This window comes from Mauremys reevesii, linkage group 15 (genome assembly GCF_016161935.1).
Source record: "Mauremys reevesii isolate NIE-2019 linkage group 15, ASM1616193v1, whole genome shotgun sequence".
NCBI lineage: Eukaryota > Metazoa > Chordata > Testudines > Geoemydidae > Mauremys > Mauremys reevesii.
In genome coordinates, this window is record NC_052637.1 from 3,072,962 (window position 1) to 3,089,812 (window position 16,851).

The window sequence follows — 16,851 nt, forward strand, 5'->3', positions numbered from 1 at the left end:
CCCTCATGGGCCCCCCAGCCCAGGTCTGATGCATCGGACACCAGCTCCAACAATGGGGCCCTGTCCCTGAACAGGGCCCTTTGGAGCATGTTGCTTGGGGCGACTCACCACCGCAGGGTGGTGAGCACTGAGTTTGGCACGGTGAGAACCTAGTCCTCCTGCGGGATGGAGGGGGCAAGGTCACAATCAGGTCGTCCGGACGGGCGAGAGGCCGGTGCGGTGCTTTGGGTGTTGGCTGGCACTGAGATTCCACCACCTGGTTGGACTCTGGCACGGTACTGAGGACACGGGTCCCACCGATTCCTTTCCTGGTGGTGTAGTGGAGGCCGACAGGGCTTCCGATGCCTTGGCCACTGAGCGAGCCCACATTTGGGGGCTGCACCGGAGGCCATGGTGACCACTGGTACCACTGGGCTGGCAATGATGCTCAGTGCCATCACACTTGCTGCAGCACCGACGGATCTGGCTGTTCGAGTTGGCTAGCCTGGCCTGTAGATGAACGGCCGTGAGCAGAGGCTGGGCTGGCATATAACTCGCTGCTGTTTCTGGACTGGGAGTAGAGGTGGCGCGATCTGCGTCGGCCACAGGACCACGATCTCGATGCAGGGGAACGGCACCAACGGTAATAGCTGCTCCGTGATCGACGGGCGGACCTATGACAGCGGGACGCCGGCGATCGACACCCAGGGCTACGATGCCTTGGCGGAGACTTGGAGCAGGAGTCCGAGTGGGAACGGCATCTACGATCGCGGCGACCAACTGCAGTACCTCCTTCGAGATGAGGACCGCTGGCGACCTCTGCCACAGTCCCGCCGATATTTGCTCTGCGAAGAGGAGCGCTGCCAGGAGTCTGGCCGGCGTTGAGAGTGATCGACAATGGACTGGGCCCTGAACGGTCGCTGGGCAGTGAGTGGTGTCGGGAAAGTTCCCGAGACTGAGACCAGTACCGGGCCAGCGGCAACTGTGGTGATCCCAGCGGTGGCTTGCCTCTGGAGCATGGGGAAGCTCCCCTTCTACCGCGCCAGCCAGGCACCAATTCAGGCAGGGCCAGCTCTAGGCATCAGCCTCCAAGCATGTGCTTGGGGTGGCATTTTCTAAGGCGGCAAAATCCACCCCTCCCTTTTTTTTTGTTTTTGCTTGGAGGACAAAAGCCACTCGCCCTGTCAGCGCACGAGCTGGGATCCGCACTTCTGCCCAGCCTGGCGGCGCCTGCACAGCCCACTTGGGCAGGGAAATGCCGCGCTGCCTTGGGGAGACTCAGAGCGCAGCAGCAGCAAGACCTCCCCACTCCCTGCTTCCCAGGTCCCGCTTCCTCCTCCCCAGCTCCTCACACACTCTGGGAGCCCTCTCCGCAGCTGCAGCCCGGCTCGGCTCCCCACTCTCGGCTCTCACATGCCCGGGAGCCTCTGCCACCGCCGCAGCCCAGGCCCTGGAGCGAAGCAGGGTCCCCTGGAGCCGAGCCCGAGCTGCGGGGGTGAGAAGGGCTCCGGGAGTGGGTGAGGAGCGGGTGAGGGAGGGAAGCGGGGTCCCCTGGAGCCGAGCCCCGGCTGCGGGGGCGAGTGGGGATCCTGGAGTGTGTGAAGGGGTGAGTGGCCGGTGCTCATCGGTGCTGAGCAGGCAGCCCTGCACATGGAGCTCCTTGCCTTCCCGCCCGCCGGGGCTCGGCCGGGATGCGTGAGGCTGAAGAGCAGCAGGTCCGGGGCTCTCCAGGTCCTCGGCCGCCAGCATGTCGGGAGTGAGGGCAGTGAGCACTAACTGATCTTCCTCAGCCACCAGCAGCACCGCGAAGCCCAGGGAGGGGGCCCTGTTCTCCGCGCCACCCGGCACCGCCACCTGGAAGTACTCCCACTATGCGCTTCCCAGCAGCTCCACCCGCATGGGAACGGAGTCGCGGCTGGGCCAGAGCTCAGCTGCCGTGTGCTGGTAGCAGATCCCATGTTTGGGGGTGGGGAGCCTAATGCTGGAGTGGCTGGGGTGTGGGTGAGGGGGGGAGAGAGAGAGCCCAGTGCTGGGGTGGTCGAGGGGGGCTTGGGCTGGGGTGTGGGGTAGGCAAAAATTTTTTGCTTGGGGCGGCAAAAACCCAGAGCCTGCCCTGAATCCAGGGGTTGCAGGGGCTGCTCCCCGCACACGGGTACTGCTAGGGGAAAAACATCCAGCACTGGTGCACGTGGCGAGCACGCACACCTATTGTGGAATAGACATGAGCAATCACTCGAAGAAGAACTTACCCTGTCTGTGTGCTCCTAGGGGTTCTCCAATTTGTGTCTCCAGTGCAGACAGCAGAGTGGCTGGTGAGGGAAAGGAGAAAAGAGACGAGATTTCAGGCTTTCATATTTGTAACAGCGCCCCACTCTGAACACATAGAACTGTGTTTTCATCATGACAGAACAGACTGAGAGGCCCAGAGACACACTCAGGCATTTAATATAAACTAACTGAAACCTTCTATTTCCACTATCATTCAGGCATTTCCCAGCAATAGAACCAACAACCTTGCAGCCTCACAACCATCCCAGGACCCACAATCTGTAAGTGAGATTTATTTTTCCTCCTCATCCTCCCACCCCTGAGACTCCAGTTGGTTTGTCTCATTCACTCACTGCCTTTGTCGTACCCTAGACCCAGATCATACAAAGACTTTATCATAAAAGTAACTTTACCGACTTTGGTCTCTTTGGCCAGGGGTAGGCGGCATCATATTGTACGACAGACACTTGACAAAATTACCAAACCTAGGGTTTGGCTACACTTGCAGCTGTACAGCGCTGGGAGTTAAAGCTGTCTTCATACAGCTGTGGAGGGAAAGCGCTGCAGTGTGGCCACACTGACAGCTGCCAGCACGGCAGTGTGGCTACATTTGCTGCATCTGCAGCGGTGTTGGGAGTGGTGCATTATGGGCAGCTATCCCAGAGTTCAAGTGGCCAACGTTCTTTTCAAAAGAGGGGTGGGGTGGAGTGTGACAGGAGCGTGGGGAGACAGAGAGAGTGGATTTTGGAGCTGACACTGTGTCAGCTCCTGCCTTGCAAATTCCGACCCCTTCCCCACCCCTCTCATTCACTAAATGCAAATAGCCTCTTTGGTTTTTTCCTCACAGACCAGATAAGCAGCCTCCTGAAATGGACCTCCCCTGCCGCAATGCTTCTCTCCTCAAGCCCCTTCCTCCCCTCTTCGAGCAAACACTAGCTGTGGGCTTTCCAAAGGGAGCTCCTGCCTCTGCTCGAGCAAACAGGAGCTGTGTTTGTTTTTTAGATAAGCAGCTCCGGGAGCCCCAGTTCACAACAAAACAAACAGAGGCATCACAACAAAACAAAGAGAGTTATCTTTACTTAAAAGCATTATGGGAAGGTTCTGAGATCAGTTACAGCGTAGTAAGATTAATCACTGTTTACACTGGCACTCCCAGCGCTGCAGCACCAGCGCTGTTCTCTTTAGTCCTCTCCTCGAGGTGGAGTACAACCAGCGCTGTAGCCAGGGAGATGCAGCGCTGTATGTGCCTTGCCAGTGTGGACGGGGAGTAACTTACAGCGCTGTAAAGCCATCACCGATGCTGCAACTCTCAAGTGTAGCCAAGCCGCTACTGATGGACATTGGCGGGATGTTATGTCATTCAGTCATCGCTCAACCCGTAAATTAACACACAATTTTCCACACTGAAAACCATAACCTGGCTAGGTAGTTAATAAATAATAAACTATAACAACAATAATAAATTCTAGTCACTTTAGTGTTTTGAATGTACCTCACTGCCACAGTCAATATTTTGTTTGTAGGATTGGGGCACTGAAATAAATATGTATCCTAAAACCATATTTCAGTGCATTGTTGTCACTACTTTCTTGTTTAAATAATTTGTTTTATGGGAGGAGGAGGAGGAGGAGGTGTGTGTGTGTGAGTGTTTCCCATCTCTACACCGCTTACTCCCATGTCTCTCCCTGTCTGTGTCCCTTACATGGGAGATCCCCATCATGTCACAGGATGTGGGAAGCAGAGGAGGGGGTCTCTCAGGGGAGCAGGGCTTCCCACCCTCACTGTGACCAGGCACCCTCCAGGCAGGGGTTATCCCAGGGTGGGTGGAACCTCCTCTGCCGCCTGACAAGGACAATCTCTGCTGGGGCAGGGGTCTGTTGTGAGCAGGGGTGGAACAAATTCTTGTGTGTGTGTGTGTGTGTGTGTGTGTGACGAAGTGGGACTGTTCTAATGCTTTCTCTGAATACTGTGTTGGTGCCTCAGTGTCCCCTATGCAGTTCTTAAGTATCTAGGTGGTGGAATAAGGGTGTGTGATTGCTGCAGAGCAAAGGGCCAGTGCACATAAAATGCCTGACACTGTCTCCTAGCAAATGATGGCCTGGGCCCTTCTCTGCAAGGGTGCCAACTAAAGGTGTTGGAGACAAAGAGGTCAGGTGGCCTCCTGGCCCGGGAAAGGAACTGAGCAGAGAGGAGGGGATGGACGGGGTTTGGGAGTCTGGAGCTGGCTGGGGACGAGGAATGAAGTGCAGACGTGGGTGTTTGGCTCACTGCCCCCAGAATGGACCCGCCGAGGGTCCTGTCACTGTACCTACAAGCTCTGTGTTAGACCGTGTTCCTGTCATCTAATAAACCTCTGTTTTACTGGCTGGCTGAGAGTCACGTCTGACTGCGAAGTGGGGGGTCCAGGACCCGTGGTTTCCCAGGACCCCGCTGGGGTGGGCTCACTGTGGGAAGTGCATGGAGGGGCAGAGGATGCTGAATGCTCCAAGGAGAGACCCAGGAGGTGAAGCCGTGTGAGCTTCTTGCCCTGAAGATAGTCTGCTCCGAGGAGAGGAGGCTCCCCAAAGTCCTGCCTGGCTTTCTGGGGAGCAGTTCTGGAGCATCGCTCAGTGACTCCGTGACAGGGGGGGCTCACCTCCGGTAGCTCCCCAAAGTGGCTTCCCTGTCTCTCATCCCTGCTGCTGCTGCAGAGCTAGGCTGAGGGGCAGGGGCGGCTCTAGCAATTTGCCACCCCAAGCACGGCGGCACGCTGCGGGGCGCCTGGCGGTCGCCGGTCCCGCTGCCCGTGTACCTCCTGCAGACGCGCCCCGGAGGTCCACCGGAGCCGCCTGCCGCCTCCCGGCCACCGGGCGGAGCGCCCCACGGCATGCCGCCTGCATGCGCTGGCATGCTGGGGCCTGGAGCCGCCCTGCTGAGGGGTCTGTGCAGCTGGGGAGGGGTAGCACTGAGGGGCTGGAGCTAGGCTGAGGAGCTCTGCAATATGGAGGCAGCACTGAAGGCCTGGAGGAGCTGGGCTGAGGGGAGCTGTGCAGAGGGGGTGGCACTGAAGGGCTGGAGCTAAGCTGAGGGGCTGTGCAGAGGGGGTGGCACTGAAGGGCTGAGCTGGGCTGAGGGGGGCTGTGCATCCAGCCACAGAGAAGTCCAATACCCCCTGTGTGGAGACAAGGGTCAAAGTGACGTGTGCATAATCAGTGGTAATAAACCAATGAGAGAAGAGAACAAGAACATGAAAATAGCTTGACGAAAAAAGCCCTGCCAATGAAATGTTCATGCATGTGCTGTGTATGACCTATATAAGCAGCAAAGAATCCTGTGGCACCTTATAGACTAACAGACGTTTTGCAGCATGAGCTGTGGGTGAATACCCACTCTGTCGGATGCAAGTAGTGGAAATTTCCAGGGGCAGGTGTGTATATATAAGCAAGCAAGAAGCAAGCTAGAGATAACAAGGTTAGATCAATCAGGGAGGGTGAGGCCCTGCCCCGGTTCTAGCAGTTGAGGTGTGAAAACCAAGGGAGGAGAAACTGGTTCTGTAATTGGCAAGCCATTCACAGTCTTTGTTTAATCCTGAGCTGTTGGTGTCAAATTTTCAGATGAACTGGAGCTCAGCAGTTTCTCTTTGAAGTCTGGTCCTAAAGTTTTTTTGCTGCAGGATGGCCACCTTAAGATCTGCATTGTGTGGCCAGGAGGTTGAAGTGTTCTCCTACAGGTTTTTGTATATTGCCATTCCTAATGTCTGATTTGTGTCCATTTATCCTTTCCTTAGAGACTGTCCAGTTTGGGCGATGTACATAGCAGAAGGGCATTGCTGGCATATGATGGCATATATTACATTGGTGGACGTGCAGGTGAATGAACCGGTGATGGTGTGGCTGATCTGGTTAGGTCCTGTGATGGTGTCGCTGGTGTAGATATGTGGGCAGAGTTGGCATCGAGGTTTGTTGCATGGATTGGTTCCTGAGCTAGAGTTACTATGGGTGTGCAGTTGCTGGTGAGAATATGCTTCAGGTTGGCAGGTTGTCTGTGGGCGAGGACTGGCCTGCCACCCTAGGCCTGTGAAAGTGTGGGATCATTGTCCAGGATGGGTTGTAGATCCCTGATGATGTGTTGGAGGGGTTTTAGCTGGGGACTGTATGTGATGGCCAGTAGAGTCCTGTTGGTTTCTTGGGTTTGTCTTGCAGTAGGAGGCTTCTGGGTACACGTCTGGCTCTGCTGATCTGTTTCTTATTTCCTCGTGTGGGTACTGTAGTCTTGAGAATGCTTGGTGGAGATTTTCTAGGTGTTGGTCTCTGTCTGCGGGGTTAGAGCAGATACGGTTGTACCTCAGTGCTTGACTGTAGACAATGGATCTTGTGGTGTGTCCGGGGTGGAAGCTGGAGGCAGTCAATAGGTTTTTGGTATAGGGTTGTGTTAATGTGACCATCACTTATTTGCACCGTGGTGCCTAGGAAGTGGACCTCCCGTGTAGATTGGTCCAGGCTGAGGTTGAAGGAGGGGTGGAAGCTGTTGAAATTGTGGTGGAATTTTTCCAGTCTCCTTCCCATGGGTCCAGATGATGAAGATGTCATCAATGTAGCGTAGGTAGAGAAGGGGCGAGAGGACGGGAGCTGAGGAAGCGTTGTTCCAGGTCAGCCATAAAAATATTGGCATATTGTGGGGCCATGCGGGTGCCCATAAGGTGCCACTGATCTGGAGATATATATTGTCATTAAATTTGAAATAGTTGTGTGTGAGGATAAAGGCACAGAGCTCAGCAACCAGTTGTGCTGTGGCATCATCAGGCATACTGTTCCTGACAGCTTGTATTCCATCAGTGTGTGGGATGTTGGTGTAGAGAGCCTCTACATCCATGGTGGCTAGGATGGTGTTTTCTGGAAGGTCACCAATGCATTGTAGTTTCCTCAGGAAATCAGTGGTGTCACGGAGATAGCTGGGAGTGCTGGTAACATAGGGTCTGAGTAGAGAGTCTACATAGCCAGACAGTCCTTCAGTGAGAGTGCCAATGCCCGAGATGATGGGGCGTCCAGGATTTCCAGGTTTGTGGATCTTGGGTAGTAGATAGAATAACCCTCGTCGGGGCTCTAAGGGTATGTTGATTTGTTCCGGTGTTAGTGTAGAGAGTGTCCTGAGTAGATGGTGCAGTTTCTTAGTGTATTCCTCAGTGGGATCTGAGGAAGTAGCTGTAAAATTTTGTATTGAGAGTTGTCTGGCCTCCTTTTGGTAGTCAGACCTGTTCATGATGACAACAGCACCTCTTTTATTAGCCTCTTTGATTATAATGTCAGCATATTTATACACTTCTTTCATACTCTAGTTATTGAATGTGTGTCTATCACTGGTGTCACAGCAATGTCATTATTAAAATAGCAATGAACTACAGCATTACATTACCATGAATTACAGTGTATTAAAATCATTACACTCAGCTACAAGCTGTGTTCACTGACATCCCTGTGTAAAGACACTGTGTTCACTCTGTGCCTCAGCCCTGCTTAGCGCCTGGTTGGGAACTGAGGGCACTGACGGCTGTGGGAAGAAGGTGGATGGGAGACACAAGCAGTGGGGAGTTTTCCCTCTCTCCTTTCCTATCGCTCTCCCTGCCCCTTTCTCTCGCTCTTGTTTCTTTTCTAAGTCCTTGCTCCCCTTCCTGATGTTTCCCCCTTCTTGCTTCCCACCCATGTCCTTTTACCCATCTCTCTCTGCTCCCCACCTCCTGGGGGCTCTGTCTAGTGCCCGCAGAGGAGATTCCCCCTCCTCAGGTAGGAAGGGTGGCCTAGTGGTTCAAGCACAGGCCTGGCGTTCAGGTGTGCTGGGTTTGATTCTCTGCTCTGCCACTGACTCCCCGCTTAGCCTTGGGAAAGTCACTTCACCTCTGTGTACCCTAGATCCCACCTGCCACATGGGGCTAATGCTGACCCTGCCTCCGAGGCTGAATCCCTTCATGGCTGCGTGGTGAGGGGGGAACTGGAGATACCAAGGTGAGTAGTTTGGGCTGAATTTCTCCACAGCCGGAGAGTGAGAGCCAGATCTGTGCAGGGGGCATGGGAGCGAGAGGGACTCAGCTGTCAGGGCTTCAGCCCAACATCTTCTTGCCCCCCACCCCATCCTGTGTGGTTCCTGCTGGAGTCCAGGGCTTTTCCTACCCACCCTGCCCAACCCCAGCCCAGCTACCACGGTCCAGAGTTTCTTCTCCCACCCCTGGCCCGTGCGGCTCCTGCCAGGGTCGGGGCTTTTCCTTCCCTAATGTGCCACTGCACCCATCCAGCGTGTGCGCCTAGGAGCCCTGCAGCCTGCTGGGGCGATTTCAAAGGGCCTGGGGCTCCCAGCTGCTGCCACCACTACCAGGCACTGGCAGCTGCCATGACCGGAGGCCCCGATGTCAGACGGTGCGTTCCTGTTTGTGGGTTGCTACAGAGAGACACGTTCCTATGCAGCCCAGAAATAGGCACTTATCCGAAGAGTGAAGTGAAGGACCGCTGCCGAATTGCCGCCAAGCACTGAAGTGGGCAGATTGAGCTGCTGCTGCCGATCCGACGTGCTGGCCCAACAACTGATGCATTGCCGCCGCTTTCATTGGCCGCCCCAGTTTCCTTTGCTGGTGCCTGGAGCTGACCATGGGTGCAATATTCCTGTGGTGCTGCGGGGGACCAAACTGCTGGGAAGCAAATCCCATGACGCCCCCACACCTGCAACTGGGACATTAAAGTGGAACAAACACGAAGAATTGTTTGTAATGTTTTATTTACAGTAAGTAGCTGGAAAGTAGCAAAGTAAAAGGAGCTGAGAAGGAGCTTTAATAACTGCAGCACGGCAAGGAGATCCCCAGCTACTGAGAACAGTTTTCTTTATGGCACTAAAATAGCACCAATGGCCAGGAATTAATATAGGGAATTAATGAGTTACAGTCTCACTTTCAGTAACATGTAATAAATCTCCCATCCCGCTCACGTTCCCTTTCCTTTCGTACTGTCCTTTTCTAGTCATCATTGTTTTAGCCTCAGTTTCCTTCCCTGTTTATTTCCCTGTGTCTCTCCCCCCTGTCACAGATCATCCCCCTCGGCTGCTCTCTTCCTTCCCTGATCTTATCCCTTCCCCTCGTGCTGATCCTGGGCTGGGAGCCCCCAGTGAGATCTAAGGACACAGAACTGTACAAAATGCTCCTGGCTGCTGTTGCTTCTCCCAACCCCCCAAACCCTGACTGATCAATGCTGTGTCCCTGCCACCCCCACCGCTGCCTGTCCCAAGCCTGGCTGTTAGTTCTGCCCCCTGCCCAGCCCCCACCTCTGCCCCTCATGGCCCCTCCTGTAGTCCCAGGGGTCTTCCCCCTCCTCCCCCCGCATCCCTGGGGCTGCAAAGAGGGTGGGGGAGGAACTTCCAGTGGCCATAGAGATGAGGCACCAGGGTCTGGGTAGATGGGAGTGTCAGAGGGTGGGGTCCATGAGGCTAGTGAGGCTGATTTCCGGTTTCCCCCTCAACTGTGTCTGCTGCGTGTCTCAGGGACACAGTTGGAGCCGGGATCCTACCCCCACCCGGAGCCAGGGTCGTATTCTCCCCCCAGGGACGGAGCCTGGCGGGAAAGTGAAGATCAGGGCCTCGTCACCTGCATCGATAAATGTCACCTGCCCCCGGTCACAGTCCAGACAAACCCGGATCCTGCTGGGGAACCAGCTCAGGGGCAGGGGGGTTGTAGGGGAGGTGAGAGCCCAGAACTGTCCCCCAACCGCCCCACAGCCCAGATCCCCTCAGGGCTAAGGCTGATCTCTCCTTCCTCCTCAAAGACTCTCTGGCCACCCCACAGCCCAGCGCCCCAGCCCCACCTCCACCTCCCAGCAATGTCTCCCCGAGGTGAATCCCTCACAGCCCAGCACACAGGGCTCAGTGTCAAATCTCTCAGGGGTGTCGGGCAGTCGCTGGTGTGTGTCTCCCCGTCTCACACTTTTCCAATCCTCAGACAGGACGAGTTTGGGATGAGCCGTGTCTGGATCCAGAGTCACATTCCCTGGAGAGAGAATCAGAGTGTTAGGGGCAGAGCTCAGCCCTGGGGGAGGCTGGGACCATTTCTCACGCTCCCCAGCAGCCCCATTCAGGCTGGGACAGTCCCAGATCCCAGGGAACTGCCTCTGTCCTGGACACCTGAGGGTACGTCTAGACTACCTGCCGTATCGGCGGGTAGCGATCGACTGAGACACAATATATCGATCCCCGAACGCGCTCCTGTTGACTTCGGAACTCCTCCAGCATGAACGGCGGTAGCGGAGTCGACAGGGGGAGCCGCAGACGTTGATCCCTTGCCGTGAGGACGAGAGGTAAATCGATCTAAGATACTTCGACTTCAGCCACGCTATTCACGTAGCTGAAGTTGCGATCTCAGATCGACCCCTCTCCCCGTGTAGACCAGCCCTGAGACTGAGCAGAGATGTCACTGCAGCTCCTCAGTCTTTGTAACAGGTTCCACTTCATTAGTTTCTCATTGATCACAGAGGCTTCAGCTCCCACATCCCGCTGCTGGTGTTGCCCCATTCCCAGCAGCACAGACACAGCCAGGAAGGCGTCAGAAGTTTTTATTGAGGGAGCAGAAGTGGCAGGTACCAGCTTTATACCCCAGAGGGAAGCTCCTTCCCTAATGCAGCCTCCACTCCCAGGCCAGGAACAGAGAGGAAGGTGCAGCACTGGGGAACAGCCACTTAAGACCAGAGAGTAGGAGGTGGCACTGGGTGGGTAGCACCATCCCCAGCCTAGAGAGAAGAGAGGAGCTGCCAACATCACAGGGAGAGCATCTCCCCAGTCCCGGAAGCAGGGAGCGGCTCCAGTGGGAGAGCCCAGCGCTGCCCAGAGGAAAGGCAGGATGCTGGAGAAGAGCGATGGAGACCCTGCACCGGGGTGAAGCAGAGGATGTGGCAGGGAGCTCTGTTCGCGTGTGACTCAGTTAAGAGTGTTTCTGTTCATCAGAATGGGCATGAACTCAGCACTAGGGGTGGTGTCAGGACTGTTTTTGTGTCCCCGACAGCTCAATGGCCCTGACTGAGGCCCTGCCCCCTGGCCAGGCTGGGAGACTTGCCTGCCATGGAGAGCCCCTGACACTCCACCTGCCCTGGACATGGGTCCATGGGCCTTTGGCAGCAGTCCCCAGCCCATGTCCCCACTCCCTGGGGTGCACCACCCTGGGCAGGTGGAGTATCCAGGGCTTCCCAGTGCAGTCCCTGAATGGCAGCCTGGTTCTGGCTTCTGACCTGGCCAGGGCCTCAGGAAAGAGGAGCAGGGTGGGGCCACTGAGAGAGGCCAGCACCAGGGCGAGATTGGTGCTGTGGGCAGGGGCTGCACTACACAGAGAGGAGCTGCTCAGCTGCCCTGCCCTAAGCATAGATACTGCCGGCTATGCTCCACCCCTGCCAAGGCTTACAGTGTGTCAGGGCAACGTGGCCCTCTTCCCCAAACTATGCCCATGCTGAAAAGTGTCCTGGTCATCCCAGCTTTAAAGTGTGTGTGTGTTGTGGGGGAGACATGGGCCCCTGGATCTCCTTACCGCTTAATGTGTTATTTTGAGGACTGTGTGTGTCATGGTCGCTGTCAGTTTGGTTGGTAACTTTGGCTACAATCTCATGAAGACGTTTTCTCTGGAATTTTCTCATAATTTAAAGGCAATCTTCACTTGCAAACTCACCCTGTCTGTGTGCTCCAAAGAATTCTCCTCTTTTTATCTCCAGTTCAGACGGCAAAGTGTCTTGGGGGAGAAAGGAGAAGAGAGGTGAGATTTCAGACTTTCATATTCATAAGAGCATCCCCACTCTGAAACTGTTTCATAATTATGACAGAGAAACAGACAGAGAGGCCCAGAGACACACTCAGGTATTTAATATAAAAAGGTCTGAAACCTATTTCCCCTCTCAATCAGGCATCTCTCAGCAATGGAGCCATCAGCCTTGCAGCCTCACAACTATCCCAGGACATACAATTTGTAAGAGATTTACTTTTCCCTCCTCATCCCCTCCCTCCCTTCAGACTCTGGTTGGTTTGTCTCATTCATTTACTGCCTTTTTGTCGTAATCTTGACCCAGATCATACAAAGTAACTTTACCCACTTGGGTCCCTTTGACACTAACGGGATCTTGAGAGTTTGTGAAATTTTGGCTCTAACTGTGAGCTGTTGGGTCTGTTTACTCAGTGTCTGTACAGAGAGCAGCACGACAGCAGCACGACAGCACGACAGGACCTTGTCCTTCATAGGCAGATATGGAAATAATAGTAAAATTATTTTATCAACGTGGAAATTGAGGTGCGGGAGGATTGGCACAAGGTACCTTACACAGAGCAGGGCTGGGGCGGGCAGGCAGAGCTGGCGACCTCTGGCCTGGCAAGTCCTCAGGCTGAGGCCTTGTTAAGGGCCAGGGATGGTACTAGGGTTAGAAAGGCCGTAGGTCCAACTCCTTTGCTAATGATGAGTGGATATGGTGGACTGCAGGCTGCCCCAGAGAAAGGGGGCTAGATGACTGGCAATAACCACTGAGGCAAGGTGGGTATAGAGGGTTGGGATGCCCCTGCGAGAGGATACCCAGAGTGTGGGGGTACTGCTGTGGGCAGAACCCCAAGGTAAGGGGCACTGGCGTCCAGGAGGGACATGGAGGGGCCTGAGGCAGGAGAGACACTGGCCAGCAGTGGGCGCTCTGGAGCGGGAAAGCTAATTCCCTGACTGACCAGCAGGAGGCACCGCACTGCTGAGTGCTCAACCAGTTACACTTGAGGTTATACAATCATGTTTTGAGGACTTCAGTAACTTGGCCAGAGGTTAGGGTCAATTGCAGGAGTGGGTGGGTGAGATTCTGTGGCCTGCAGTGTGCAGTTGGTCAGACTGGATGATCATGATGGTCCCGTCTGGCCTTAAAGTCTTTGAGTCATTTCTTAATTTAACAGCATCATCTAAGTGTGAACCAATTGATCAGCACCATTCTCTTCTCAGAGGCGCATCCCAATTTCTATTCCTAGATCCCTTCTAGGTACCTTTGAACTTCCCCAGAATCTCCATTAGCACAATCGTTTTCTGGGGGAAACCACTGACTCGCTCTTCCAGTTCAGGAGAAATCTCCTCTGGCTGCTGGAACTTCCTCTTCTCACACCTGGAGGGAAACAATTTCACGTGATTATATTTTACTGTGTGACTCATTATAAGTTCTGGCTAGAGAGTCGCTGCTCTAATGGGCCTGGAGTTAGAATTCTCGACTTCTCCCAGCCTCAGAGCAGGTGCAACACAGCCCAGGACCAAGCAGCCTTCCCTTCAAAGGTCATTAATATTCTTCAACTCTGGTCTGGAGAGACCAGCTCTGGGGACAAAAGGGGAATTGAGTCTCCATGGCCAATCTGCTCCTAGGCCTCCATGCTCTGAGGGACAGGAGGTTCCCAGGTGAAGTGCTGTAGAAATCTGCCTCTAGGAACTAGACTGAGACACCAACTACCCCTTCCCCAGCTCATTTCTCACAGGTCTCCAAACAGCCCTCAGATGGGGAAAGGCTCTTGAAAACTACTGCCCTGGGCTGAACAGTGACCAGGATCCAGCAGTGACAGGCCCATATTCCATCCCCACAATCCTGAAGCAGCCAGTCCCCCAGGGATGTGACATCTCTACAAAATACTTGAGGTCAGTCTTTCCCACTGACAGGAGAATTCTAGAGTCTTCTGTACAAGAGTGAGCACCCCAGGATGGAGTTGATCAGAGAGATTTGTATCCAACACGTGATCTCCCCACACATTTTGCTGTAGAGCCCTGGGGAGATGCGGTGCTACCCTCATCATCAAGCTCTTTCCCAGCATTGTGGAGTGTGAGGGAGCCACATACCTGCTCAAGGTGGTTCTGACATCCTAGAGGAGAGAGAGACAAAAGAATTTCAGTCCCCTCTGACACACGCACACAGGGGATTCCAGGGAAGGGATTTAGGAAGTATGGGGGAAGAGACCCTGCCCTGTCCCCAGGGCCATTGATTCTGAGCTAATGGGGCTTTTCCATCTTTCATATCTCTGTGACTCTGCTAAGAATAATACTCACTCAGATGTCAGCAATGCACATTCCGAGTGACACTGAGATCTCCGACTGCTGGAGTCCAGTGCTTATGATTCAGCAGCCCGCTCCTCCCTCTGTGGGGGTCTGGCATGTTTCTAATGATGAGTGCCGGTTTCCAATTGTCCTTGGGGGTGCTCAACCCCATGCCCCACCTCCACTCCAAACCTTTCCCCAAATCTGGTGGGTTGGGGGAGGTTTTGTTTGGGCTCTGTTTGTTTGTTCCCTCTCCTGATAGAGAGATAGACCAAGCAGGGACATCATCTCCTGAAAACCTACCTGAAATGATCCGTCTAAGACTACAAAAATTCTAACTAAGGCAAGGAAATGCGTTTGGTTATTTTTTTGTTTTAGCTTGTGAATTTTCCCTATGCTAAGACGTAGTTTTAGTCCTGTTTTTGTAACTGTGAAGCTGAGTCCAGAGGAGAGTCCTCTGTGTTTTAAATCCTTTTATTACCCTGTAAAGTTACCTTCCATCCTAATTTTACAGGTGTGATTCTTGTACTTTTTTCTTTATAATAAAGTTCTTCTTTAAAGAACCTGATTGATTTTAGTGTCCTAAAGATAAGGGTCTGGTCTGTACTTACATTAAAGGCAATTGGTTGGTATATTATTCTCAAGCCTCCCAGGAAAGGGGTGAAGGCACTTGGGGGATATTTTGGGGAATAGGGATTCCAAGTGACCCATGTCTGAATTTTTGTTTAAATCACTTGGTGGTGGCAGCAAGGACAAGCAAAGGACTTTTTGTCTTGGGGAAGTTTTTAACCTAAACTGATTGAATATAAGATTAGGGGGTCGTTCATGTGGGTCCCCACATCTGTCCCCCAGAGTTCAAAGTGAGGAGGAATCCTAACATGAGCACACTCCCGCTCCTCTCCCTCCCAGCATCTTCGCCACACAGTGGAACAGCTGATTGCAGCAGGCAGATGGTGCTGGAAGAAGTGGGAGGACTTGATCGGCAGGGCTGACGGTGGGTAGCACTGAGGGGGAGAGCTGGCTGTCCTGGAGCACCCACCTATGTTTCTCATTCAGTCTCACCTGTAGGAATTCACTCGCTGGCTTCTGACATTTCCCCTCCAGCTCACGGGTCAGCTCACTCAGACGGGAAATCTGCTCGGAGAATTTACTGAGATTTTTATTCTGGATCCTCACAATCTCCTTGTCCAGCTTCTCCAGCTGGGCCAGCAGGAGTCGCTTCTGTTCCTCCAGGAACTGCTGCAATTGCTGAAATTCAGACACAATCTTCTGCCTCTCGGTTTGTGTTTGTTTCTGTATGAAATAGGGCAAGGGCTGGTCAGGGACATGGATGGAGCCCAGGGTCCTTTCATGGAGAGCTGAGTGTGCAGGAGGGTGATTTTCTTTGAAAATCCTCAGATTTCTGACATTTGACTCTACCCTGTGGGTACTAGGCAGGGGATTCTCTCACACCTTCCCTTTTGGCCCTGTATCCCTGTGAACGGGATGTTTCTCTGTCAGTCATGGTTAGCATCTTCTGTTATTTATGGTCTGTGGAAATTCAGACCCAGAGCAGCAGGAGGCAGGACTCAACACTACACTAACAGAGACATCAGGGGAGTTAAAATAAACAAATGTTTTAAAAATGCACAAAATGTCTAGACACAGAGGACAAGCACTTCACAGGGACATTTGTGTGAATTCAGGCAAGCCACAAGGGCTACTCATCAACTGAAATGAAAGCTTAGGGCTTGTCTACACATGAATCAATCCCAGCCATGGGCGCCAACTTATATGGGCTCCTGGGATTAAAGCCCCAGGAATATTCACAGTCAGGGTCTCTGCTCCACAAAAATTTGGAGCTAGGTTTCGTCCTTTAAATCCCAGCCGCCGGGAATTAAAAGGTTTCTGGGTCACCCGCAGCAGCTGCTAGGCCAGCGCCCTTTAAATCCCAGCCGTGGCCGGTAATTAAAAGGCTTTGGGTTGCCCGCAGCAGCGGGGAGCCCAGTGCCCTTTAAATCCCAGCCGTGGCTGGGAGTCAGAGGGCCCTGGGCTGCCCGCGGCAGCGGGGAGCGTAGAGCCCTTTAAATCCCAGCCACGGCCGGGAATTAAAAGGCTCTGGGTTGCCCGCAGCGGCGGGGAGCCCAGAGCCCTTTAAATCTCAGCCGCGCCAGGAATCAGAGGGCTCTGGGCCCCGCAGTGACGGGAGCCCAGAGCCTTTAAATCCCAGCCGCGTTGGGACTAAAGGCTCTGGGTTGCCCGCAGCGGCGGGGAGCCCAGAGCCCTTTAAATCTCAACCGCAGCCGGGAGTCAGAGGGCTCTGGGTTGCCTGCAGCGGCGGGGAGCCCAGAGCCCTTTAAATCTGAGCCGCGGCCGAGAGTCAGAGGGCTCTGGGCTGCCCACAGCGGTGGGGAGCCCAGAGCCCTTTAAATCCCATCCTTGGCTGGGAATCAAGAGGCTCTGGGTTGCCCGCAGCGGCGGGGAGCCCAGAGCCCTTTGAATCCCAGCCGGAGCCGGGAATTAGAGCGCTCTGGGCTGCCCGCAGAGATTTTGAGCCGTGGCTGGGATTTAAAGGGCTCAGGGCTGCCTGTGGCTGCCGGCAG

The 16,851-nt window shown here is 54.1% G+C and overlaps 2 protein-coding genes across 4 annotated transcripts in view; one reads left to right on the top strand and one right to left on the bottom strand.

The window, feature by feature from the left end:
* The window catches only part of LOC120383893 (zinc finger protein 84-like), a 162,974-nt gene that overhangs the window by 35,212 nt on the left and 110,911 nt on the right, over positions 1-16,851 (top strand). The window lies entirely within an intron of this gene.
* Positions 1-16,851, bottom strand: part of LOC120383927 (zinc finger protein RFP-like) — a 48,117-nt gene that overhangs the window by 21,986 nt on the left and 9,280 nt on the right. The window contains exons 3-5 of one of the 2 annotated variants that reach the window (XM_039502256.1): positions 15,332-15,562; positions 14,075-14,097; positions 13,243-13,358 (exon numbers count right to left, since the gene is read on the bottom strand). In XM_039502256.1, coding sequence (XP_039358190.1) covers positions 13,243-13,358; positions 14,075-14,097; positions 15,332-15,562 — 370 coding nt within the window. The remainder of the gene's footprint in view (positions 1-13,242; positions 13,359-14,074; positions 14,098-15,331; positions 15,563-16,851) is intronic. The other variant, XM_039502255.1, reaches the window with a different exon arrangement.